The following is a 24942-nucleotide window of genomic DNA, read 5'->3' as shown; positions in this document are numbered from 1 at the left end:
CTTTTCTTGTCCCTTTTGCTGGATCTTCATGTATGTCCCACCTCCAAAGTGTGTGTAATCCCTAAGGTTTTGTCCTTGGGCATGCTTCTTTTGTCCCTTTCTATACTTTCTTTCTTGATCTCACCAATTCCTGTGAATTCAATTTATTATCTCTAAACAAATTACTGCCAAATCTATATTTCTAACCCTCGTACCTCTCATGAATTTCAGTCCTGCCAACTAACTACAGCTTTCCATCTGGATGTCCTGTTGGCATTTCAAATTCAACATGTGCAAAATGGAACTAATTATTTCTCTTTTCCTCTAAAACTGCTTCCTCTATTTAAGCTTTCCTGTTTTTGCTAGGGAGTGTCCATCATTATTCCAGTCACCCAGGTTCACAACCTTAGAGCCATCTTTGACTCTCTCCTGACCCTCACTCTGATATCCAATTATTTTCTGTCTCATCAATTTTACCCCCATAACAGCTTTCACATTGATCTTTTTTTCTCCATACACATGACCACTAACCTGTTTTAAGCTTTCCCTAGCTCCCCTTTCATCCGTACTATTCCAATAACTTCCTAATTGATCTCCATGGTTCCAGTCCCTACCTTCTCTAATATACTGTCTACAGAACTGCCAAATGAATCTTCCCAAGATGGTCTGATCATGTCACTTCTATAGCTCCCTATTGCTTCTAGGGTAATATATAGACTCCTCAGTTGGCATTTTAAAGCTCTAGAATCTATCTACAACCTATCTTTCCAGAATGATTTCCCATTGCTTCTTTTCACACACTTGACATTTCTGCCAAATCACCCCAAACTCAACATTCCATCTCTTGGCTCTGTGCCTCCCTACAGTGCCTCCATGCGTAGAGTGCATTCTTTCCTTGTCTTATGCTGTTGCAGAAGCCTCAGCTTCAAGACAAAGTTCGGGATTCCTTCCCTCACTCCATCCTCTTCCTCCCCCCACTGCTGATAGTGCTGTCTCTCTCCTCAAATTACTCTGCATTTACATATCTGTATAAATGTGGTATCTCCTCCATAGAATGTAAGTTCCTTATATAATTTCTTTTTCTACCCCTAGCACCTACATGTGTCTTGTACATAATTGGTATTTAATAGATGATTGTTAAATTTGTGGAATGTTATGTTCCTAATTTTCAATGTGTGTAAGCTTTCCAACCCCCATCCCCCACTAAAGTATCATATCATTGATAACAGGAGTCGGCTTCTTGTGTGTATCCCCCAACAGTACCTACCTAACAGTTCTGTGCTCCTAGTGGGTGCTCAAAAATATTTTGTTAAATCGAATTGAATTGAAGCATAGGGCAATTTAAGGGTGGGAAAGAATGATAGGCTGTGGAGTTACCCAGGGGGAAAAAGTTATGGCCTAGCAGTTGAGTTGTGGATGCAAGAATGGGGAGTTGGCCACCTGACCAACTGGAGTCTGGCTTTTCTTTGTGGAATCAGGGCATGCATAGGACAGGGTGTTTTCAGAGCAGTTCAAAAGCAAACACAGGGGGAGCTTGCAAAAATAGCTCTTGCAACCTAATTCTTTCCATTTGTCTCTTGCAATAGGGGGTCACAGGGGATTCAGGCACCTGTGCTCTGAAACAGTTTTGGGAAGTAGGTGGATTACATAAAAGGATGTGAGGGAATAGATTGGGAGTGTTCCATTAGCCCCACCATCTGGAGTGTGTGACTGCCCCCTTCCCAACTCCCTCAGCCTCTGAAATGCTGAGGTCCTCTGGGACTGGACCTAAGTTTTGATAGCATACATTGAAAAGGGAGCTCAAGCCAAACTTCCTACATTGAGCATTTCTACTCTCAGTATGATGGAAAGAGCTAGGTCACTTCTGTCCCTATCTCTCCAGGCTTGTATCTTGCATGGAAACTCCTGAGATTCAGCAGTTTTTCTCTTCTTCTATTTGGGAAGGTAGCATCACTCAAGATTAGAGGAAATACAGGTTCAAGATGCTAACCTTTGTGCTCTCTGCTGGTTTGTGTTCTTATACATAGGAGAACCCCAAAGAGAGTCTATACCAGGATTACTGCCGTCATACTTTGTGTGTGTGTGTGTGTGTGTGTGTGTGTGTGTGTGTGGTGTGTGTGTGTAGGAAGGTGTCTCTGTGAGAAGCAGGTAGGGAGGCTAAGGAAAAAGAGCATTGGAAGCACAATTTAGGACTGCTTGTAGTCAGGAGGTCCAGCAATGCTGGGTCTAAGAACATAGTCAAAAGTGTTTGTCCCTAACCCAATTCCTTGCTATAAGCCACTTGCTCAGGCTGCTATTTCCTGGAGACTTCTAGCCATTGTTCATGAAGAACAGTTTTAGAAGAGACCAAGATAGCAGGATGTATAATCATAGACCTTTAGAGTAGGAAAGGACCTTAGAGGTCATCTAGCATGTGGGTCCCTTTTGTAGCATCCCTGAAGGATGTCCATCTAACATCTTTTTGAATCCCTCCAGTGTCAGGGAGCTCATTGCCCCTTCCTTTGGCAGCCCGTTCCTTTGTTGGACAGCTCTAGTTCTGAGAAAGTTATTTATATTAAGTTAAAATCTTCCCCTAACTTGTACCTTCTTCCTTCTACAGCTAAGCAGAATAAATCTACTCCCACTTCCACCTGGCAGCCCTCTAAATACTCAAAAGACAGTTATCATGACCCCATTAAGTTTTCTTTTCTTTAGGCTAAAGATTGTTAATTCTGTCAACGGATTTTCAAATGACATGTTGGATCTTTTCTGGACTGCTGCTATTAATTGCTTCTTGCCATAAAGAAAGAATTTGACTTACTGGCTGAGCAACTATCCCTCAAAGTGGGGAGAAAAGTATAAACTCTGGACTAGGATTTTGAATTTATACTTAGGAGCACACTGAGTGTAGGATGGAGGAGGAGGGACAGGGGATGGGAGGAAAGAAAAAGGATCTTGCCATCACAAAGCTTGTAAAGGGGTCCTTTACTAATTTCAGCTTGTATGGCAACATTGAACAAAAATCAGCACCATTGAAATCAATGTGGGAAGCTCTGTAGAGGGGGGTGGTGGAGAGTGAGCATCACACTTGGGGCCCTCTTTTGAAGGAGGTCTCATCTCTCACCCCTGCCCTTGAAGACTCTTGTGTGACCAGTGATGCTTTTTACATCTAAGGTCTAATATGTAACAGCTATCTACAACAGTTCATTCTAATACCAAGATGGGTACAATCTCACATGGTTTGCCTTATGTCATATGATCTGGTGGGGAGATACATGAGGTTTCCCCCTGCACAAGTAAGATGGGGTGGAGCAAAGAAATTCTGACCATGAGGAATATCATTTGTTGAGGTGGAGCTAGAGACAGAATTTGAGGGTATGGAGAATCTTTGTACGTTAAGGACATAGATAACTGAGTGTAAAAATAGGGATGCAACCATTTCCCCACCCTAACCACACACAGGTGCATGCCCTAGCCCACATTTTGATTCCAAGGGTTGGAATTTAGGCTTAGATCTTGGTGCTGCTTGGTGAGGTGCTGCTATTGTACACAATTCCACATCTGAACCCATTTCCTATCAGACCCAGTGATGGAAGGCCTGATCTATTTAGAGGAAGAGAAACAGGAAAACTCACTCTGAAATAAGACTAAATCTGAAGTAGATATCCCCACGCCTTTCAGCTCCATTAGGTCAGGGATCGTGCTTTGTCTTTGTATTACCTTTCTTGGACTCCTTATATTTAGTTCAGTTCTTTGTACATTTGATAAATGATTATCAAATAAATACATATATTTTATATTAGTAAGTATTCAGAAGGGCCAAATTATAGGAATTTTACCTTTGGTTTTTGGAATGTATTAGCCCCCAGGGTAGGAGGTCTGACCTGTGCCAGGGACATTCAGGTTTGTCCCTATGTAGACTCAAGCCTATGGTTTGGATGCTATATTTCTGAGCCCCTTTGCTGACAATTAAATCCTTGTTTCTTGTACTTACCCTCCAAATCCAAATTTAAAAAATTTCTCTCAGCATTGAGCTACAAAGAACTCAATAAAGCTGTGTACACACTTTGGAAGCCCGAAGATTTAGGACTGACTCACATCCTTTTCATAGGACTAGAGACACAGCGGCAGCCTCAAGGCCTATGGCATGGGCATTGGGATCCAGACTTAACATGTGTGAGAAGGGACAAGAGAAAACAGCTTATGTCTTTTCTCGCCAGCCACTTGTTCTCTACCCTTGTGGTGGCCATGAGCAGTAATTTTTGTGATTAGGAAAATCACCACCAACTATGCCCATGCAACCCATAAATAAGGCTGAGGAGGCTTGAGGAGGATGGGGCTTCACATATGGTAACTTTCTACTTTAATTACTGCTAATTAAGTTCTAAGAAGTGACCTCTAAATTCAGCACCCTGGAAAAAAGCTCTGTATGCTCCACTTTAGTTATGACTTTGGTCAGAAGGGAAGGTGAACCTTCCCCTCAGAAGTCAGGAAGTAGGGTGAAGGTGAGGCAGTACTAAATCATGTAAATTTGGTAAAGAAGGTTGGGAGTTGGCATCTAGTGTGTGTGTTTTTGGGGGGTAAAGAGTGAACTTCAGGTTGACTCAGTGCTAATGCCACTGATGATCAGCTTTCTTGATGGCCTTTCCATGCCACATGCTCCCCAGCCATATATCAGACAAAATTTGGTGGTTTTTTTACAGGTAACACAGGAGGGGGCTGGACATGTCTCTTGGCTTAGGACAATGTACCCATCACAAAAGTGATAGCCACTATAAGCTCCTTCCAATCACAAGGTAAAGGGAGAGTGAAAGAGAAGGAAAGAAACAGATAGACAGAAAGAGATAGAAACAACCAGAAAGTTTCTCATGCTTGTGTGTACACACACACACACACACACACACACACACACACACACACACGTGTCCAGGAGAGGTAGAGAAAAGAGAAAAGAGAGAGACAGAGACAGTGAGGATGTATTATTTGCTCATGTTGCATTACCTTAAGGATAATTTCTAAGGTAAAGATACTAGTGAAGACATAGTCTGCATTGCCTAGGATCTGAAAAATAAGCACAATTGGGTTAGTGGCTCTGATTGTGAACCAGACAGCCCCAGGGGCATGTGGGTTAGCAACAGACAGTGGCAGAGAGAGCTAGCGCTGGTGGCAGGAGGGAAGCATGAGGAGGAGGAGAGCAAGTGATGGAGGCTTTACCTTCAGAGCAATTTCAATGGTGAAAATGGTAGTAAAAACTATATCAAAATAAAACAGAATCTGCAAAACAAAAAGGGATAGGGTTGGAGGGAAGGGGGAGGAGGGAGGTCAAAAGGGAAGGGAGATAGATCATTGGATGTTCACCAGAATGGAGAACTGCAATTCAAAAATCAAGAAAGCATGTCACATAAAGCTTTACACATGGAGAAGGCAGAGCTGGGCTGGAACCAGGTCAGGAGGCAGATAGCATTATCAGATGCCTTTAAGGCAGGGCTCAACTTCAGAGATTCTCCAAAACAGTTTGAAGCCACTGAGAGGTGAGAGGAAGGTTTCCGGGGCAGGATGTAATCAGCTCTGGGATTGAGGCAGCTATGCTTGCTCTTTTTAATTCAATATGGTCATCAAACCAAATCAGTCCAGCCCTGATGCTTCTCATTGAGATCTGTGTCGAAGGACCAAGCCAGTTAGGGATTTTTGCAGACAACACTAGATACTCAGTTCTGATTGGGTCTGCTCTTCTGATGGAAATTCATGCAGAGGAAACTGCTGCTGTGTTTGCCATGATAGCCCTTCCTATCAGCAGAAGTTCGTATAGTCTGGAGTAGGGATAAACTACAGAGTATCACAATTCTCTTCACTTTTGAGTGATGGGTAAAACTCAAAGGTCAGAGTTCCTTCCATCTCCCACTCCCATACTTCCCCTCCAATCTCTTCTCTTAGGTGGCTTTCTGGAGACCACACTAGGAAATATTTCTTCAACATGGGGCTGGGTGAAAATAGAGTCTTACTTGTGATGCACCTGAGAAGGACTACCACCCACAATTAGTCCAAGCCTTCTGAGGACAGCCTTAGATAGAACTTTATTTCCTGGGATAGCCATGCTTTAGATAATCTGTGCCCACCCTGGGTTCTGTTTGATTCAGGCTGTGGGATTATCCTAGCACAGGCTCTAATGAAACGAGCTCTGACATTTTTCAGGGAATCCAATAACCCAAGGGATGATGTCAGGGCCCCGGTCTATAGAGAATTTGCTATGTTGTTCATACATCATTATCTCCCCCCTTCTATCCATTATTAAGAATGGAAACACAGTAACGATAAGAGGGAAGAGAACCAGTGCCTTATTTCATTGAGTATTTCTGGTAACTCGATTTCCTAGGGCACATGAAGAATCCAATGGCTTGCGCTTTGCTTACCCTCAGGAGGAGCCAGAAGCATCTGGGTATAACCTCTTTTGTTTGCTTCTAGTACCGATATGTGGGCATATATGGAGTCTGGACCTCTTAAAGGGGTCTAGTTGTTCTGCAGCAGATAATGCTTTGATCAAAGGTTATGGAAATGGGCATCTTCTTACTGTTTGGGCGTTCACAAATCTATGTCAGTCACCACACTTCTGGGCCTGCCCATACTCCTACCCTCCAAGAAGAAGACAGGGAGCAAAGGAGAATGCATACTTGGTTCCGAAAGGAGTTGTGTCGGACCGGGTCCTCAGCAGCCAGGGAGATGCTGCTGAGCAGAATGAAGAAAAGGATCAGATTGGTAAAGACATTGTTGTTGACAATGCGGTGACACTGAAGACGGAACCTTTGGAAGAAAAGAGAGGCTAGGTTAGACAGGGAAGAGGATAAAGGCAGATACTGATACCATGGCAGGCGTACTCTACAAAATTCTCACACTGATACTCAAGCTTTTGGCTGTCCAACTGTGCTGCACGGCTTAGAGAGTGGATTCTCTTGAGTCCTAGGCACCTAGCTTTTGGTGGGTGTTGGGGGAGGCCTGAAGCCTTGGAGACAGATATACACCAGACAGGAACACAAGCCCTTCCTGGTAATTCTAGGTATTATGCTTAAACCCAGTTTACTCTGGAGCTCATAGATTGGACAACAGGGCCCTGCCCTCCTACCACAGAGTGAATGTAAATACCAAATAGTAACCATTTCTCTTTTGGCCAGGAACCCTGAGGGTCTTCCCCTCCCAGTTTGATTTTTTTTTTTTTGAGTTTTGATTAAAGGGGCCATCACTCGATTAACTGCTTAAAGAAGACTATTCACTGAATGGGCGTTACCTCACTCAAAGTGAGAACCTGAAAAGGCCTTAGCTTGAAAGGGCCAGGGTCTCCCATTGCATCCTGGGCCATCTCTAGTGCCCTGGTGAATATCAGGCCACTGGACCCAGATGGCTCTGGAGGAGAAAGTGAGGCTGGTGACCTTGCACAGTCCTCCCTCACTCAAATCAAAGTCAACTGCAAGTCATGTCATCATCTCCCTGATGTCATGGTCCTCTTCGAGAACGAAGGACAAACACAGCAACAATGCTTTGGAGGAAACAGAACCTTTCCTCTCACAGTCTTTCTGAATACCTGTTGTTATGGCCAAAGATGAAGAATGCACTGGCTTCTGGCATGGGTACTGCCTTCTCCTTGAGGTGCAACTCAGAGAGTGGGCGAGGGCGGGGGCCCACAGGCATCTCAGGCTCCTCCTCCTCTTCTTCTCCTGCAAGAAACAGACTCATTCAAATATGAGTTTTCCACCTTTCATTCCCAATATCTAGCCAGTATAGTGAAAGTTTGAGGAAGCACTAGCTCCCATGGAAATCCAGTATGTCAATAGAAATCCTATTCGTTCTATTCCTGTGGGTCCCATGGGGGCTTTTGATCTTCGGAGGTGGGAGCTGGGGAAGGAAAAGATAGTACATGACTTATGATAGTGCATGACTGAGGAGCTGTCAGACATTTGGAAAGAGGCAGTATAGGGTAGCAGAAATAGGATTTGGAGTCGAGAGGACTTCTGCTGCTTACTCCCTGTATGACCTTGGGAAAGTCCAGAGCCTCCATTTAAGGAAGGTTCTCAGTTCAGAACATTTCCTCATTTTTTACCTGGCTACATTATTCTGAGGCATCTCTGATTTCTCCACCATGCCCCAAGAAGCTCATTATTGGGAAAACCTCATCATCCTTCAAGTTCCCAGTAACTCTGGTACTCCATCATATCACTACCCTCTGCCCCCCTGATTTTAAGGAGCCATGAACTCCCAAAGCTCCATTTCAGGAGAGAGCTCAGCTCAGAAAGCTCCCCTTTCTCACATGGCTGCACGACTCTGGGACATCTGACTTGTCCTCCATGCCCCCCAGTTGGGAACCTGCTTCCTTCCCCCACCTGCTTTTCAGCTTCCTTTTGTATGTTGTATTTCCCCATTAGATTATAAGCTCCTTGAGAGCAGGGACCTTTTTTTTTTTGGTAATTATGTCTCCAGTGCTTAACTTAGCACAGTGCCTGGAAAATAGTAGGCACTTAATAAATGTTTACTGACTGACTGATATAACTTTATTTCTCAGAGCTTTGATTTCCATATCTCTAAAGTAAAGAGAGTTGCCTAGATGATTCCTAAGGTTCCTTCTGGCTCTAAGTCCTCTGATCTCTCATCTCTGTACCTTCAGGAGTGGGAAACCTGTGTCCTTGAGGCCACATGGGGCCCTCTAGGTCCTCAAGTGCAGCCCTTTGACTTAAAAAGTTTAGATTCAGTCAAAAGGCCTCACTTGAAGACCTAGAGGGCCCACGTATGGTCTCAAGGCCTCAGCTTTCCCAAGACTGGTCCCCTTTCCTGGAATGTGCCTTCTCTTCCCTTCTGCCTCTTAGAATCCCAAGCTCCCTTCAAAGCTTCAAGTGCCACCTCCTATGTGAGGCCTCTCCTGATCTCCACTAGAGGCTACTGCCCCTGTGTGCCCCAAACTATCTTGTATTTATTATATGTATTTTAATAAGTGCACATGCTGTACCAACTTCCCAAAAGAAGGTAAGCTTCTTGAGGGCAAGGACTATCTCACTTTTATCTATCTAGCACGGTGCCTCCAACATAGTAGGTATTTAATGAATACTTTTTTGACTCATTGATCCTGTGAAAGGTGATAGAGAATCCCACCACCATTTACAACTCAGCTAGCAATGGTGGATTTGCAATTTCACATGCAATCATCTTTTTCATTGTACTGTATTATGGAAATGCTTGTTTTGTTCTGTGAATTGAAAATAAAACAAATAAGGAAAAAAGACAAATAAATATAATCAAATAGGAAAATAAAAAACCCAACAATATATTTAAAAGTAGAATAAAATTTTGCTGTGGAAAAAAAAAGGTGATAGAGATAGACTAGTTATGTGAGAAAGAGATGACATGCGGTTATCAGTCTAAAGCTGGAAGCTAACACAGAGGCTGGCTAGTCCAGGCTCATTTTGTAAGCGAGGCTTACCTCAGGTCACACAGGTGGTAAGTAGCAGGGGTGGGATTTGAATGTAGGTTCTCCTGTTCTTTCCATAGTGCCATGCTGTTTTTAAACTGTCCTGCTCTTTTCAAGTGTACTTTAAAATTCACAGAATGAAAAAGATTGTCCCTTTGAAGGGTGTCATCCCTCACCTTTGCCTTTGGAGATTCTGGAGTGATCAAGAAGGGTTTTAGAATCTAAAGCTTTTTAAGCTATACAGCTCCCTCTGGTAAAGGAGCTACACAGCAGTGCATTCTGATACGGTAAAGCTGGGGAGAGCATCATATGATTCAACCTAGGACCTGGAACAATCTTGTTAGAATTCATCTCTAAATTTCTTTGAGTTTAATATTGCCCCCTTGTCTCTGGTCTCTCCTCCTTATAATTCTTATTGTACACTGTTGTCAGATGAGTATTCCTAAAACTTTTGTTGCTTCCAGGAAAAAAAGCCAGATTCCTTAGCCTATCATTTAGTGACCTTTACAACCTAGTCCCTACCTGATTTTCTAACCTTTTATTACTGTCAGCTTCTTTCTTAAAGTGTGGGTTAAGATTTTCTAGGCAAATCTTATTTTTATATCGTATTTTATTTTTTCAATCAGCAAAAATTTACCTTCTCAAAAGAAAAATAAAACCCATGTTACAAACGTGTAGTCAAAACTGCCAAATTTCTGCATTGGCCACATCCAAAAAATATATTTCATTCTACACTGAGTTCTTCATGTCTCTATCAGGAATTGGGAAGCATGTTTCATCATTCCTCCTCTGAAAGCATGGTTGCCAGGTAAAATTTTGCTGTCCTTTGGGTGCTGCTGGATTTTATGATGCTAGATTTTGCTGTTCTCCTTGCATGGACTCATATTGGGATAACTTATATCAGGGATAGGCCTTGATGTTCTGATGAATCCTTCAATTGCAACAGCTGATTTGGTAGTCTTAGGCCAAATGCAAAGTTAATCACTTGATAGCAGGCCAACAACACTCAGCTAATGTAAGGCCACTAGAAATAATTTTCAGAGTTGTCAGTCCATGGTTACTCTTCATTAGAAAAGCCTCATTTCTTCATTGGAAAACTCAGAATTCCAGAGACACCACTTCTAGGACTGTATCCCAAACAGATCACACAAGTGGGAAAGGGACCCATATATACAAAAATATTTATAGCAGTTTTTTTTGTGGTAGCAAAGAATTGGAAATCAAGGGGATGCCCATCAATTGGGGAATGGCTAAACAAGTTGTGGTATATGAATGTAATGGAATACTATCATGATATAAGAAATGGGGAAGATACAGACTTCATAATAACCTGGAAAGACCTACATGATATGATGCTGAGTGAGGGGAGCAGAACCAGGAGAACATTGTACACAACCACAGACATATTGCTTCCTAACTTTGATAGACTTGGCTCTTTTCAGCAATACAAGGTTCAAGGACAGCTCCAAAGGACTCATGATGGAAAGAGCTATCTACATCCAGAGAAAGAACTATGGGGTCTGAATGCAGATTGAGGCAAACTATTTGCTCCCTCTTTTTTTCTCTTGTTTTTTGGTTTTGTTTCTTCAATCTCATGATTCATTCCATTGGTCATAATTCTTCTTTACAACTTGACTATTGTGCAAATAAGTTTAATGTGAAGGTATATGTAGAAGATATATTGGATTCTTGGGGAGGAGGGAGGAGGGGAGGGAGGGGAAGAAAATTTGGAAGTCAAAAACTTGTGGAACTGAGTATTGTCAACTAAAAATAAAAAAATCTAATTTAAGAAAAAGAAAAAGAGAGAAAAGACAGAAAAAGACATTTTTGAGAGGCTCTGAAATATATTTCACAGAAAAAAAATAGAAAAAAAAGTCAGAATTATGTCTTATTGATCACCAGTGAAATACCTACTCCTTTGGGGGAGGAGGGTGGGCAGGGGCTAGGAGGCATTTGTAGTGGCTCCACCCTGACCATCTATATCACCTATGGGCACCATTGGCAAGAAGAAGAAAAGGTTTATTAAAAGTCTTATAAATATATTTTTTTTAAATTACCAATCTGGTTACACTTTGTATGAAGTCTCTATTTCACAACTAGAGAGTAGGGACTATACCCAATGGTACACTCATTGGTATTTTCTTGATCAAGGGGCTCCAAACTTCCCAGAAATGAACTCCAAACTGTCATGGGCTTCAGTAAGCTGGTCCTAGCCTATTAGGCCAAACAAATTTCCCTTTATTCCCTAACACACAGCAAGGTCCTGTCTTTAGCTATCATCTTCTCTGTCTCTATACTACACTTTCTCCTTTAGCACTTCCATGATTTCAGGCACCCTATCTATGAAAATGACTTTCAAGTCTGTATCCATAGTCTTGACCTTCCCCCTAGGTCTAGACCTTAGAATACCTAGAGGACATTTCCATTCTACCTGAAACTTGAACCCAGTCCTCATAAAAAAATAAGCTCTTTTTTTTATATTTCTTTATTTATTTTTAGTTTACCACACACGGTTCTACATAGTTTTGAGTTCCAGATTTTCTCCCCTCCCTCCCCAAGACGGCATGGAATCTCATATAACTGTCATGTATAACTTCGCATTGAATTAATTTATGCACTAGTCAAGTCGTGGAGAAGAATTTTGACCAATGGAATGAATCATGAGAAAGAAGAAACAGAACCAAAAAAAAAAAAAACCAACCCAAAAAAACAAAAGAGAAGCAAAAAAAGGCGATCATGTAGTGCGCCTCGATCTGTATTCAAACTTCACAGTTCTTTCTCTGGATGAAGACAGCATTCTCCATCGTGAGTCCCCTGGAGTTGTCCTTGCCCCTTAGGTTGCTGAGAAGAGTGCAGTATGTCAGGGTTGGTCCTCACGGAATCCATATATCTGTGGCTGTGCACAACGTTCTCCTGGCTCTGCTCCGCTCACTCAGCATTATGTCGTGTAGGTTTTTCCAGGTTGTTATGAAGTCTGCATCATCCCCATTTCTTATGGCACAATAGTATTCCATCACCTTCATATACCACAGCTTGTTCAGCCATTCCCCAATTGATGGGCATCCCTTTGATTTCCAATTCTTGGCTACCACAAAAAGAGCTGCTATAAATATTTTTGTACATATGGGTCCTTTTCCCGCTTGTGTGATTTCTTTGGGATACAACCCTAGAAGTGGTATTGCTGGGTCAAAGGGTATGAACATTTCTATAGGCCTTTGGGCATAGTTCCAAACTGCTCTCCAAAATGGCTGGATCAGCTCACAACTCCACCAGCAATGCAACAATGTTCCAATTTCCCCACATCCTTTCCAGCATTTATCATTTTCCTGTTTTGTTATTTTAGCCAATCTGACAGGAGAGATGTGGTATCTAAGAGTTGTTTTGATTTGCATTTCTCTAATCAGTAGTGATCCAGAGCATTTTTTCATATGCCTGTAGATAGCTTTAATTTCTTCCTCTGAAAACTGCCTGTTCATATCCTTTGACCATTTCTCAATTGGGGAATGGCAAATAAGCTCTTTTCTTAAACCTGTTCCCCTTATTTACTATTTCTGGCAGTTGATGAGCTGAGCCTTGAAAGGAGATAGGGATTCTAAGAGGTTGGGGTTCATTGTAGACATAGGGGAAAGTGTGTACAAAGACACAAAATATGAGATGGAATGCCAGCTAGGCCAGTTTGTCTGGAGAGTGTGTGAAGAGAAGCAAAATGCAAAAAAACCTGGAAAGCAGCCAGATTGTGAAAATTTTAAATGCCAACTGAGGTTTTTTTATTTTAGTCTAAAGATGATAGGGAGCTCTGGAAGGCTTTTAAGAAGGGGGGTGATTTTAGGAAGATTATGATGAATATAAAGATGTTAAGGGATTTTCTTACAACCAGTGAACCAGGAATTAAGAAGTTTCTTAGTCAAACTGAGATGATGATGAGGCCGCTTGGCCATTGGATGATAGCAACTAATAGAACACCTAGCATTCTAGTGACTGGCTGAATAAGCCAGACCACAGTTCTGAGCAAAGTGAGCCCTGGCTGCTGAGAAGAGAGCCTGCTGTGAAGGAAGAATTCAGCTCCTAATATCATTCTTCACCTCTCTCCTTACACCTTTTACATAGTGCAGAAAAATGAGGGATGGAAATTCTCCTTCTTCCCTCCTCTACTGGCGAAAGTATTGCATGCATAGTGAAAAGGGAATTCAAGGCTACTGCTTCCCGAACCCCAAATGTCTTTGTGGATGATGGGGGAATTCTGAATTACAGAGAACATAACTTCAGGCTTGCCTGAATATGCTCATGTTCTCACTGATATATAGAGAAATCCTCTCCCCTTTCCCACTGAAAAGTCTAAATGAGAGCTGGCATTGGCGTTTGTTTGAACAAAGAGGCTACCTCAAAAAAGGGGTAAACTATAAATCCTCACTCTTTATGGCCTATGGAGTGGGAGGCTCTTCCTGGCCCAGTCAGCAATCCTCTTTGGCACAGCCCCTGGTCACAGAATAATTGAAAACCACTCAAGTATCAACCAGGGGCTTATGATAGTGCATGTCCAGGAAGGGCTAGAACATGGAGCCAAAGTACACATGTGTAGCTCCATAGTAGATGTCCCAGTTCAGCAGATAAGGGGGTTGCCCTGATCATCCCTATTATGTGAATAAGATGACTAGTGCTACACACCCTGCATCAGTGGATGAATGGGTATTTCTAAGCAGAGTGTTATTTGCCCAGTAGACTACCTCCAACGCCTTGGAGTTTAGAGATTAAACAATGAGGGAGCCTCCTAGGCCTCCAGTGCCTTTTTCATTTCTCAAAGAGAATAGCTGAAGGGTGGAGTTGGAAGCCCTCTAGCTTTTTGCTTCCCCCAGCCTTCCTGACTCTCTCTGAAGTTGTGTTTGCACGAATCAATTCGACACAGAGAAGCTGACAGCCTGAGGCTGTGGAAGAGAAGGGAGGAGAGAGGTTTGAAGGGCAACTCTGGTCAAGAAAAGGAATACATAAAGCAGAAGATGATTTGAAAGCCTTTTAGGACTTTGAGACCCAGAAGAATTCAAGTAATGGCTTGTGCATGATTAAGAAAGTAAAAAAATGGTTTGTACTCTTTATCCACACCTCACTCATTTTGTGAAATTCCATCACTTAAATAGCAAGAAGATATGCTGCTTGCTGAAAAATTATAGCTTCTTCCCTCCAGCATGGAGGGACACGAGGAGATGAGCCACTGGGCTCATAGAACACTACGTCTTTGGAGCAGGAGAGAAGATGGCAACAGCAGGGAACTATGGAATGTCAACAGGTTTCTTTGTGAATGTGGTGGAGGAGGTGGAGATGGTGGGAAAGGTAAATTCAACTATTCATGGGATTAGAGTCTTCAAATAAAAAGACAGAAGACTGGATACTGAAGGGGAAAAAAGCCTGGCTTTAGAGGAAAAGAAAGGAAAGGAGTCACCACATGAGATGGGGAAGAAACGATTTCCAGATAGTCCATAAAAGTCTGGTGGATCAAATGAAATGAAAATAACCAGACATTTATTAAGCTTACTTATCATATGCAAGGTAAAATGACATTACTGTTAAGAAGTTTATGAACTAATGGGATGGAGGGGAAGGAGTATAGACCTTAAGTTTTCTGGGCTTCAATTGTTTTATGGATAAAATGAAGGGGTTGGAGTGTTCAGATGAGACCTAGGAAAAAGTCTATTTCTGTATAATGGTGGGCCAACATGAATTCAATTGATTTCAGTTTAATTTACTTCAATTCAGTTCACTTCAATGCAACAAAAGGTTTAAACTCTTTACCCCCACATCACTCCTTTAAAAAAAAATCCACTCATTTAATTAGCAAGAAGAGAACCTGCAGTCTGCAAATCATAGCTTTTGCCCTCTAGCCCAGACATACTTGAGAAACTACTTAAACTCAAGAGCGCACTGTCCTTGGGGCCTGTAAGAGACATGGAGAAGCTCCTATGATGGTAAGCACTGAGCAAGGCCCTATGCAGCATCCAAAGATCTGTAATCTCTTCAAGATGTGCAGCCTCCTTGAGGAAATTCTAGCAGGAAGAATTTCAGATCCAGCACTTTTTAGCTTATGAGTAGCAATCTTTTTGATCAGGTATGCGGAGAAGAGGCAGAGAACTGTCTTGGGGTAAAGATCCGGCAGTAATTTTTCTTGTTCTTTAATTTTGAACTTAACAAATACCCCATAAGATAAGCACTTTTGTATACAAAGTAGAATATTAAAAGAGGACTTGGTATGAAGCCATGAATCTGTATTGTGAAGAGCTTGTTTTTCTTTTTATGCATTTCATCAATTCAGCATGATGTTTTCAAAGCTGTCCTGGTTGTCTGTATTTCCTACTGACCATCCTTCTGTTCTTTTCTGTGCGTTTAAAAATCCCAGCAATAGCTTTCAATACTACTTGATAAATAGGCAGCATTATCCCCTCTAGTATAATGGACAGACCATGGCTCTCCCCTTTCCTTCATCTCTTTGACCAGTAGCACAGACGAGATAAGCGATGAGGCCTTATAAAACTGCCACAAGTGAAAGAGGTGTTGATACCCCAACACTACTAAAATAACATGCTCAGAAATGACTGCATCCTGGTGAATTCCAGTCCTGATCCTTAAATATAAATCTCATAATAGCCATGTGGGGAGGGGAGGCACCTATTTTCTGGACTAGTTGACTCTCAGATGAGAGAAGATTTCTTGAAAGTTTTGAATTGGCCATCTACCCCAGGCTGGAAGCTTTTGATTACCCTCTTCTCCCCTCCCATCCATGCATACTGACTTCCCTGTCCATGACAACATGGAGCAGAATTCTGTTTCTCTATTTGCCTGGGAGCTATCATTGAAATCTCTAGCCATTGTCTCCATGGCAACCAAAAAAAAATAGGGATGCTAACGCCCTTGGTCAGAATAGAGCCAATGTAAAAAGTGTTAAGAAGGATGACATGGGAGAGAAAAGAAGGAAAATAAGTAGAGTGGGTGGAGGTGTGGGAATACCTGTACTGTGTTGTTATTGGCTTCAGGCTTATAGGCCAAGCTTAAATAGGGATTCCTATGAACAAGGATCATAAGATTAACTAGTGTTTTGGAAGGAATTTGAGCAAAATCCTGGACCTCTGCTCTTCACATCTCTTTAGGAAGGAGAATTCTGCTTGCTAGTTAACAAAATAGAATCAGCATAAAACTGAATTAGCAAGAATTTTTTCTGAGATGAGTTATCTCCCAAAGTGCCTTATAGAATAAAAAGGTGAGCTATCTGTCCTTGTAGCCAGCAATAAGTTGTTCATAGCACATGAGAGACCTGGTCTATTGTGATGATTATTATCACATGACATGATGACATATCTCCTACAAATATGTATTATATATAGTTATATATAATGATATATATATATATATATATATATAAAATGATTCTTTGGTTTATGCACTTCAGAGTACTTATGTACTCTGAAGCAACAGTGCTGATCATATCTTATTGCTCCTGAGATTAATCCTTTGCGGAAACCAGGGGCCAGATATTTATTTATTAATTTTTTAAAATATGATATAAGGAGGCCTTGGAAAAGAGAGGTTAAGTGACTCATTGATAATCACCAACTGAGGGAGAAGCAAAACTAGGTCTATTAATCCCTAGTCCACAGCTATTCCCACTTGGCTTTAGGAGCTGGAAATTTTTCCCTCTCCTACCCTGTCCTCCCCTCTCCCCCGCCCCGCCCCATCCCAGGTAGCAGGACTGTGTACCTCCAGCTTCTGGGTTGGGATAGGAACCTTTCTCCTCATTTTCATTGGGTTGGAGGTCATCCACGTTGATCTAGGCAGTCAAGAGAAAGAAGGGTGATGGATCTAGTTAGACAATGTTCCATGGGTTTGGACACCTGAGATAGCCATTTATATCCTCTAACAGAAACTGTGCGAGTGCTTGACCCAGAAATAATCAGTGTTGTTTTGCATTTCTTCTACTAATGTGCTCAGATCATGGTGTGGAGGTGACTGAAGCCACAAATGCTATGCCAGAAGGGTACAAACTAAGACAGATACAACTAAGCTAGCAATACTTCAGGCACAGGTGTATTGATCAAGGACCTGTATGGTTGAGGTCAAAAGATTGGCCATTGGTTAGTAAATATTTTGGCCAAAGTAATTGATGAAACTGTTTACTTAAGATGCAGAAGCGCTGTGATTTGCATCAGTGAAGGGACTACGTACATTAGTGAAATCCTAGCTCCTTGGAAGTATTGGATAATTTTGTTTATAACCTGTATGCTTTGGATTTATGATTTCATTGGTATGGGAAATTTCCAGTGTGGGAAATCTCATCACTGATACAGTTATTCATGAGTAATATATAGTCTTAGAGAGTTGCCTGGGACTCTTAGAGGTTAAGTGATTTGCCCTTGGTTACATAGTTAATGTCAGAGGCAGGACTAATACCCATGTTTTCCTGATTCTAAGTCCATTTCTCTATCCACCATGCCACACTGTCTGTCTTGTATGATAAAGTCAAAATACACTTGAATTTCTTTCCCACTTTGTCATTCTAATTTCTCTGTCCTCTATCCAAATACTGATCCCATTTTAGAATAAAATCTCTCTTGCACCTTCCTTCTGGTTCCCTTTGATCAGGGCCCTTTAGTCTCTTCTATGTCCATCTTGGTTGGCCTAATTTGGAAAGATTGAGTCTGGGTTTAGCTACAGCAGGGACATGTAACTTAGTACTCCATATGGGGTGCACTACTCACCTTGGTGGTGGGCGGAGACTCCCCATCAGCAGTAATTGACTTTAGCTCAATTTTCTCCTCTTTGGTCTCTTCCACAGCTGGTTTGTCCACCTCTTGCTTCTTCTCAGGGCTGGCAGTCCTGGCCGGTCAACAAGAAGAACAACAAATGAGTGTTTATTTGGGTGATCAGCATAGAAGGAGAACTGATTCTGGCTTGCTGAAGGCTAAGGTAATATAGAACCTAGAGAGATCTGCATCCCATGCATCTGGCTTCCTTCCTTTGTTACTGCATATACGGCACCATTCTGGGCACCGTAAAGCTGGTCACTGGGTCTCCAAGGTCCCCAGACCCTCATTCTCTGGCCACCCTCCTTTTCTATTAGCTTGGAATTTCACTGGCTTCAGCTGAATACCTCTTTTTGATTTTATCACCTGTCCCTGAATTGTGGTTGATATGCTCACAAAGGTAACAGGTAGTAAGTTGGCTCAGTGCCCAGAAAATGCATGGTTACCACCCTCAATCTGGGCTGGAGCAATGAAGGCATCCAGGATCCATGTGGTATATTTTTTTGTCTGTTTTGGTTCGTCAAAAGGGCATGACTTGTTTTCTCTTTACAAGGTGAATTTAGAAGCAAGCTAATAAGGAGTGATAAGGCTTGCAAAAGGGGTCACTGGAAGTAGCTGTTCCACCCCTCGTCCCCCACCTCAGCCCGTGCCACTCTCTAATGTTTCTGTGGCCTTCTTTTATAGCTCTGCTGGAGACTGGGATAATGGCTAGAGTTTGGGGATGTCTGGGAAATGCAACCCCCTTGTGGAGACCATAGTAGGAACCCAATGATGGGAGTTAGTTGTCAGCAATTCAGAGCAGACCCACTGGTTGTAGAAAACCAATACTCCTCAAACTTTTATAGGATAAACAGAAAAACAGAAGCCAAAGCCCAATCTCCTCTGCCATTGTCTGAGAAACACTGGGAACTGCCTTCTAAGATCTGAACTCTCGGAGCTACAGGGCCTGGGCTTCTCCCTTGGTGTAGTTAGAGGGTTACCTGGCTAGCTTCTTCCTCTCTTTTTCCTCCTCCTCTTCTTTCTGGGCAGACGTGAGGCTCTCGGCATCGGCCAGATTGTCCACAGCAATGGCCAAGAATACATTCAGTAAGATGTCTGTTTTTGTACATTAGTAAAGGAAATAATCCTTAGAGTTGGAGTTCTTGGTGAGCAGAGACTGGGATGGTGGGTAGGGGCAATGGGAATACAGAAATGAAGTTTCTCTCACCATGATACAGTTGTTTAGCACAGAAAGCTCGTGGTAATGTCCTTCCTAATCTCTGGCTTCCACTCCAAGGAACCTGGCACCCAGCTCCACCTACCTTGACAAATAGCTACCCACTTTGAAAGACCAAAAAGGCTAGCCTGCAGGCTCCTAAGGGTTGAAGCAGTAAATTGGGAATATACTCTTTAATCATTTAGTCTCAGTTTAGGTTGTCCAACTGGCTGCTGGTGATGCGGTGACTAGAATACTAGACTTGGAGTCTAGAAGACCTGAGTTGGAATTCCGCCTTAGATGATAACTTTTCTTGGCCCCATTCTCCTCATGTATAAAATGAGGCTGGTAACAGTACCTATCTCACAGAGCTGTTGTGAGGATCAAGTGAGATCATACATGTGACGTGCTTTACATGCCTTAAAGAAGGCTAGCTTAATATTATTATTTCCTCACTGAGATGACTGGTATAACTGACACTACATATGATGTCACCATTACCAGCATACAGTCTCCTAAAAAGTCATTTTTAACTGGGCACTGAGGGGACCACCTGGAATATCTCTCCCAACGCCTTTTGCAATGTGAGATCTTAAGGGTGGAAGGTCAGGGGTCTGACTTTTTGCCTGATGGTCCATGGGAGAACTGCACTTATTAGTGCCTTTCTAGGCAAGGAGAAAGAGTGCCATTGTTCAGCACCATTTCTGGAAACTCTGCCCCGTGGCCTGGTTCATGGGGATGATGATGATGGTGATGATGGTGGTCATGATGATGATGATGGTGGTGATGATGATGATAATTAAAATAGCCAACATTCATATAGCACTTACTATGTGTCAGGCACTGTGCTAAATTGTTTACAAATATTTCATTTGATCCTTATAATAACCTAGGTGTTATTATTATCCACATTTTTATAATGAGGAAATTGAGGCAAACAAAGGTTAAGTGACTCGCCCAGGTTCACACAGCTAAGTAAGAGTCTGAGGCTGGATTTGAACTCAGGTGTTCCAGATTCTAAGTCCAATACTATCTACTAAGTTGCCTAGCTGCCTGAATGCAGGTGAAGACAGTTCAACCCCACCAGTGACTAACGCTACATGGAGTAGTTTCAGGGGAAGGAGGAAAAAAAAAGAACTGATAAAAACAAGTTGTGAGGGGAGTTGACTCAAGGAAGGTGGAACATTTATTACTAAGTGAGTACCCTTGACAGCACAGCTCTGGCCTAGAAACCACAAATCAGTCAAGGCAAATCAATCTGCAACCTCACCCAGTCTTCTAGGTTACCACCAAGCTACAGCTCCACATGGCCTTTGGTTTGGGAAGCTCTTTCATCCACCTGGACTTTCTATAATCTCAGCTCTTTCTAGTACCCTACATTTGCTGGGCCTTGCTTTTAATTCCTTAACTGTAAGAAGATCGGGAAGGAAAATGGTACCAGTCCTGGGTAACAATGGTGCATCCACTGGGCAATGTGAAAGACTTTGGGGAACAGGGACAGTGGAATTGCAGAGGCAGCAGCAAAGGATACAGTTTCCACAGATGAAAAGGATGATGAAATAAATACAGACTAACATCCCTGGAAAAGAGGGCCCTCCATAAGCCATGATCCCATCATACATCACCGAATTCCAGTCCTCCCCGGTCAGGATCTGAATGATACATTCCCACCAACAAAGGACAGATACATTGTTAGACTGTGTAGAGCAAACCCACAATCATTACCCTCCCTTCAGCCTTTGCCTGTTAGAAAAGAGAACCTATCACATCCCTGCCCTGACTGCCAAATACTTCCCCAGTCCTTTTTTTAAAAATCTGTTTTTTATTTTTACTTTACAATACTTCCCCAGTCCTTGAAGGAGCTATCCAAGGGGTCAGGGGGTAGAAGTGGTGATAAGTCCTTATGGTACAGCAAGAAGTCTGAGCTCTAGATTCTGGATGCCTGGCCCTGTTCATAGGTGACTGTTTTTATGCTAAGACTTAAAGAGTACCCTAATTGCCTCTGTGTCCCCAAACACCTCTCACATTGCCCACCTTAAATGACCATTATAAGCCAGTCAAAGAATGATGGACTATGGAATATACCAACACCAAAACTTCCAACACCGGGACCAAACGGTGCTGATCAAAGGCCAAGGCTGTCTACCTGTGATCTGCACATGCTAGAAGATGTACTAGTAGTGGCAGGGGGATTTATTCCTGATATTTATTTTCCAGATCTCTAGGCTATTTTCAAGGCAGAAGAGGCATGGAGTGCTCTATTCCCTTGGGCAGAGTGGTTTTTCTGCATCATTCTTAAGGGAAGGCTGGTTTCCCCCGCTCCTTGCAGCTGATTAGCCTCCCACCCTTCATTTTTCCCAGTTTGTGTGTCCTGATTGGGGCCTAGGGCATTGGTTAGTGGTCCAGGATCCAATTGCTTTTTCTGTATCCCTGGGACCTTTGGGTTTCATTGTGAAGCCTCACTTTAGGCTTTATTAAGAATGCCAGGTCATCTTAGCATAGTAGCTCAATATTAGGGCCAAACAGCCCAGACAAGGATTTAATATAAATTTGTTTTGAGATCCCACCTTATTTAACAGCAAAAAGAAGAATGGGAAAGTGATTACCTTGTCATTGTTTATTTGAAGTTTATATAGATTCTGACAGAATGTTAGATCATGAGAGGGATCTAGATAACATTTAGCCCAGATTTCTCATTTCTCAGATGAGAAAGTCAAAACCCAGAGAGGTGGGCTGATTGCTCATCAAGCTGGTCTCACAGCATCATAGAATCCCAGAGCTGGAAGACATGATTCTGACTTCCAGTCCAATGTATTTTCTACTAAAAGGGATAGAAGTCCTCCTTTAAATTGTAAATATATTATCTTGGAAGGGTAGCACAGCAGATCCTTAGCAGTTTTTAATATACTAATAGGAATTAGTTTATAACATTAATTGGAGTAGTTCAGCAAAGTGGGAGGCCCCAGGCCAATTTTGAGAAGATGACACTTTCTTATATTTGTGGCATTTTTTTTGGTGGCGGGGGGGGGGAAGGCAGACCTCAGTGGATCACCACAATAGAGGTCTCTTGGCCTCTATACTTTCCTGCACAAATGAGCCTGAAAGGGCAGACAATGGGAAGGTTGTCATCATCACCATATATGTATATTATTTCAAAGCCCTTTATACAAGCTTATCTCATTTTGGCCTTACAACAGCCCTGTGAGGTACGGATCCTGGGTATTATTATCTCCATTATATAGATAAATAAACTGAGTTTTAGAAAGGGTAAGTGATTTGCCCAGAGTCACATGGCTAATATGTGTCAGGGTCAGCCCTGGGGCACAGGCCTTCCTGACTTAAAATTTAGTATAGTACCTTTCTGCTCTACAAACTAGCATTGCCTACTTTTCCATTTTGACTAGATTTGACCTATGGCATTCTCAAGGGGTCCCCTAACTATTGATGAGGGTAGTGGAGAAGAAGGCAGTCCCAAGTATTAGGTGACAACTATATTCAAAGCACAAAAGACTTGCATTTTTCTATTTGTGACATATTGTTGTGGAAAGAGCACTGGCCTGAGCATCAGAAAATTTGTATTCCAGTCCTAAGCTGGCCCTTATTAGTTGCGGTTTTAAGCAAGTCATTAAACTCCTCAGGGTCTCAGTTTTTTCACCTGTTAAGTGAAAGACTTATACCAGATAGTTTTTAAGGTCCTTTCAGGTTCTAAATTAAAACTTTATGGTTCAAAGTACAGGCTACACAATCTAGGGAGCAAGTAAGTCTACTTTCTAATTTTCTAATTACCAAGGCTGGTTAAATCATGTGTAATCCCACTTTGGAGAACCCTCCCCAGGAATCCATTGCAACCACAGATGGAAAAGCAAAGGAACAACTCCATTCTACACCTGGACCACCAGCAATCTTCTTCCCACTGTCCTAGCCTCAGCTGTTGGCATGTTTCAAATCTTGAATTATGAAAGAAGGATAAATCCAAATGTCCTACTGAAGAAACATCATTCTTTCTTTGTAAATTGAATAGTGTTTCCTAACCCATCAAGAATGAGGGTATTTCTGTGATTTATTTCTCCTGTAATATTACTTTGAAATTCTGTAAAATGGCCTTTGGCTCTGGATAGCTAACTTTCTCTCTTGATCTTTTCCCCATTTGCCTATAATCTTATAATTCTGAAGCATTGAAGGGCTCAAAGTAACTTCACCTATATCTTCTGATCTGTTCTCACAAAACCCCTGTGGAGGACAAAGGAGTTAGTGGCAGGACATTTATTTTACAAATGAGGTAACCAAGATCTTTCTGGGTCACCATTAAAGTACTTGAATGATGGGTTCTCAGACAGGGATGGAGTGCATCTAACAGATACTGGTAAAAACATATTTCAAATCTAATCAAAAGAGTTTTAAAACGAAAAGGAAGGGGGAGAGACTGCATATGCATATTCACCAAGCTAGATACCATAGTGAAATGTTATAGTAAAGAAAGAACAGTAGTAGAGACACAGAAATTCACAGAAGACAAATTCTGAGAAAGGAGCCAACTATATATATATATGTAATAAAATGCATGATGTTAGATGCCTATCTACAAACACACAAATTGAGGATAACAAGCATTTCATCATTGTATCTGGACTCCAGGTGGATAAGCTCATCCATCACTTCCTCAGTCTCCTTTCCTGAACTGGAGCCAATGTTGGAGGTTCAAATCGCCAGTAAGTTGGCTTCATGGGTATTCCTGAAACTTGGCAGGGGAGGAGAGGGAGATGGGACCCATGACCAGAATAATCAAAAGGAAGAGTGTAAGTAAAAAGGAAGGTGGTAGAGAAGCATTATCTATTTTTAAAAATCTTCATGTGAAGAAATTCAGGAACAAGAAGAGGGTAGCATGGTAGAGAGCTTTTAAATGAAGAGGAGGACACTTAGTTGAAGATGAACATCAGAAAATACTGAGACAGAAACAGGAAATATAAGAGTTCAGGAAATAGATCATAAGCCTGTAACAGAAGCATGATGTAGTAGTGGTGGGTGAATGGTGAACTCCAATTATTAATGTAGCTACTGAAACTCTCTCTCTCTCCTAAAGGCAGATAAACTAATCACTTATTGGCTTGCCTTAGAGATAACTTTATCCTTCGAAAAAGGTGAAGACTCAACAAGTGTAATGGTTATTCTGGACCTTTTTCTCACCAATAAGGAAGAATTGGTTGCTTGAGTAAAAATGATGGAAAACTGGAGGGGAAATGACCACTTCATCTTAGAATTTGTGTTAGGGAAGAAGAGGAAATCCAGGCATGGTTGGACATACACCATAAATTTAAGAAGGTCATATTTCAAAGGATCTACAGGGAAGATAGGCCTAAAATCCTACTAGGAAAGTCTGCCCTGGAGGGATGGAACGCTGTCAAGAATGAAATCTTGATGATGCTAGAAGACACAATTTTAATAACAAAAGGGGTCATTATCTAAAAGAGACCAATGCAGATGCTCAGGGAATTCACTGAGCACCTTAAAATATAAAAACAGAGGATAAATACCAACCTGTGTCATGGCCCTATAAAAAT

General features: G+C 41.9%; 1 protein-coding gene across 4 annotated transcripts in view; it reads right to left on the bottom strand.

The window, feature by feature from the left end:
- CACNA1C (calcium voltage-gated channel subunit alpha1 C) overlaps positions 1 to 24942 on the bottom strand; it is a 1048429-nt gene that overhangs the window by 127126 nt on the left and 896361 nt on the right. For 3 of the 4 annotated variants that reach the window (XM_036758693.1, XM_036758694.1, XM_036758695.1), the window contains exons 15-21: positions 20916 to 21036; positions 19170 to 19284; positions 18145 to 18262; positions 17147 to 17216; positions 7532 to 7664; positions 6627 to 6756; positions 5173 to 5232 (exon numbers count right to left, since the gene is read on the bottom strand). In XM_036758693.1, the coding sequence (XP_036614588.1) occupies positions 5173 to 5232; positions 6627 to 6756; positions 7532 to 7664; positions 17147 to 17216; positions 18145 to 18262; positions 19170 to 19284; positions 20916 to 21036 (747 nt within the window). Of the gene's footprint in view, positions 1 to 4959; positions 5020 to 5172; positions 5233 to 6626; positions 6757 to 7531; positions 7665 to 17146; positions 17217 to 18144; positions 18263 to 19169; positions 19285 to 20915; positions 21037 to 24942 lie in introns of all 4 variants that reach the window. The other variant, XM_036758696.1, reaches the window with a different exon arrangement.

The sequence above is a fragment of the Trichosurus vulpecula genome, chromosome 5 (genome assembly GCF_011100635.1).
Source record: "Trichosurus vulpecula isolate mTriVul1 chromosome 5, mTriVul1.pri, whole genome shotgun sequence".
Taxonomy (NCBI): Eukaryota; Metazoa; Chordata; class Mammalia; order Diprotodontia; family Phalangeridae; genus Trichosurus; species Trichosurus vulpecula.
Note: the sequence above shows the minus strand (reverse complement) of the source record. Positions and strands in the feature narration are given on the sequence as shown.